The sequence below is a fragment of the Parus major genome, chromosome 23, assembly GCF_001522545.3.
Source record: "Parus major isolate Abel chromosome 23, Parus_major1.1, whole genome shotgun sequence".
Lineage (NCBI taxonomy): Eukaryota > Metazoa > Chordata > Aves > Passeriformes > Paridae > Parus > Parus major.
The window spans coordinates 5,781,306-5,782,904 of record NC_031791.1 but is presented as its reverse complement, the minus strand read 5'-3'; the positions used below and the strand labels follow the sequence as shown (position 1 = coordinate 5,782,904).

Genomic DNA, 1,599 nt, shown 5'->3' with positions numbered 1-1,599 from the left:
TTTCCTGAAGCTGTACATCCCATTTATTTCCTGGGAATTGTACATCCCATTTCCTAGAGCTGTACATCCCACTTATTTCCTGGAGCTGTAAATCCCATTTATTTCCTGGAGCTGCACATCCCATTCCTGGAGCTGTAAATCCCATTTCTGGACCTGTATATCCCATTTCCTGGAGCTGCACATCCCATTTATTTCCTGGAATTGTACATCCCATTTCCTGGGAGCTGTACATCCCATTTCTGGACCTGTATATCCCATTTATTTCCTGGAGCTGTAAATCCCATTTATTTCCTGGAGCTGTACATCCCATTTCTGGGATCTCTACATCCCATTTCTGGACCTGTACATCCCATTTATTTCCTGGAGCTGTACATCCCATTTCTGGGATCTCTACATCCCATTTCCTAGAGCTGTAAATCCAATTTCTGGACCTGTACATCCCATTTATTTCCTGGGAGCTGCACCACACACCCAGCAGTGTTTCAGGTTTCAGAAACCACAAAAACAACAAATCAAAGATCAGCATTTCAAACCCAGCACTTGCAAATTTGTTTTCCTTTTCCTAAAACCTGAATATTCTCCCCCAAAGTTCAAAATCAGGGAGAGCCAAGAACAAAACCCTTGGCAGATAAATTTCCTTTTTATTTTTTTAAAATTTTTTTCCTTTTTAAATTAAATGTTGCTCTCAAGTTCAAAATCAAGGACAGTCTGTGATGCAAGAACAAAATCCTTGGCAGACAAAACACTAATTCAAAACATCATTTTATTTATTTTTTTTAACTGAATGCTGGCTTTGGGTTGGTTGGTTTAGTATTTAAAAAAATGAAAGGATTTTTTTTATTATTATTCATCTTGTTCTCCAATATCTTTGTTCAAACTTTTCAGCTGATCCATCCCAGGGCAGAAAACACATCAGAAATTGAGATTTTAAGGGAAATTAAGATTTTTTTTAAGCAGATAAACACAAATTTACAGATATTCACATTTGACAATGTTCTGACATCCACAGATATATTCATTTTATCACAAAGCAACGTGAGGTTCCCTATTTGTTTTTTATTATATAAACCAGGTGGGTTTTGACATCTTTTCAAAGCTCTGCCATCCAGCCTGGCCAGCCACTTTGGGTAAAAAAATTCACATTTCTTCATTCAACCCGCACTAAATCAAGGAAATAATGGAGCTACCTGATGTTCCCCAAGCACTGTCTCTCCACTGATCTCCCAGAAATATCCCTTTTGGTCCATCTTTGCTGGAATCATCAGATTCCCAAAACTTTTTACCCGGCAACAGCTGCTGCAATTAAAACAAAACAACAACAAAATAACAAAACAAAACAAAAAAAAAAGAACAAAACAAAGCAAAGCATGATTAAAATAAGTATAAAATGCAAACATAAACCATAAGCATCTCCCCTCTATCAGGTACCAATCATTAAATACAAAGGATATAATCCCAATTTTGGTATCTCTGAGGGAACAATTCCATCTCTCCCCATTCCTGCTTTTCCTCCCCACACCTCAAACACTCTCACACTCTCCAGCCTCTCTGCACTCACAGGGAAAAGTCAAGGAGGGGGAAAAAATTTGGGATCCAAAC

The 1,599-nt window shown here is 37.9% G+C and overlaps 1 protein-coding gene across 1 annotated transcript in view; it reads right to left on the bottom strand.

The window, feature by feature from the left end:
* Window positions 1-1,599, bottom strand: part of PUM1 (pumilio RNA binding family member 1) — a 51,200-nt gene that overhangs the window by 29,001 nt on the left and 20,600 nt on the right. Inside the window, exon 3 of the mRNA XM_015649068.3 lies at window positions 1,163-1,296. Coding sequence (XP_015504554.1) covers window positions 1,163-1,296 — 134 coding nt within the window. The remainder of the gene's footprint in view (window positions 1-1,162; window positions 1,297-1,599) is intronic.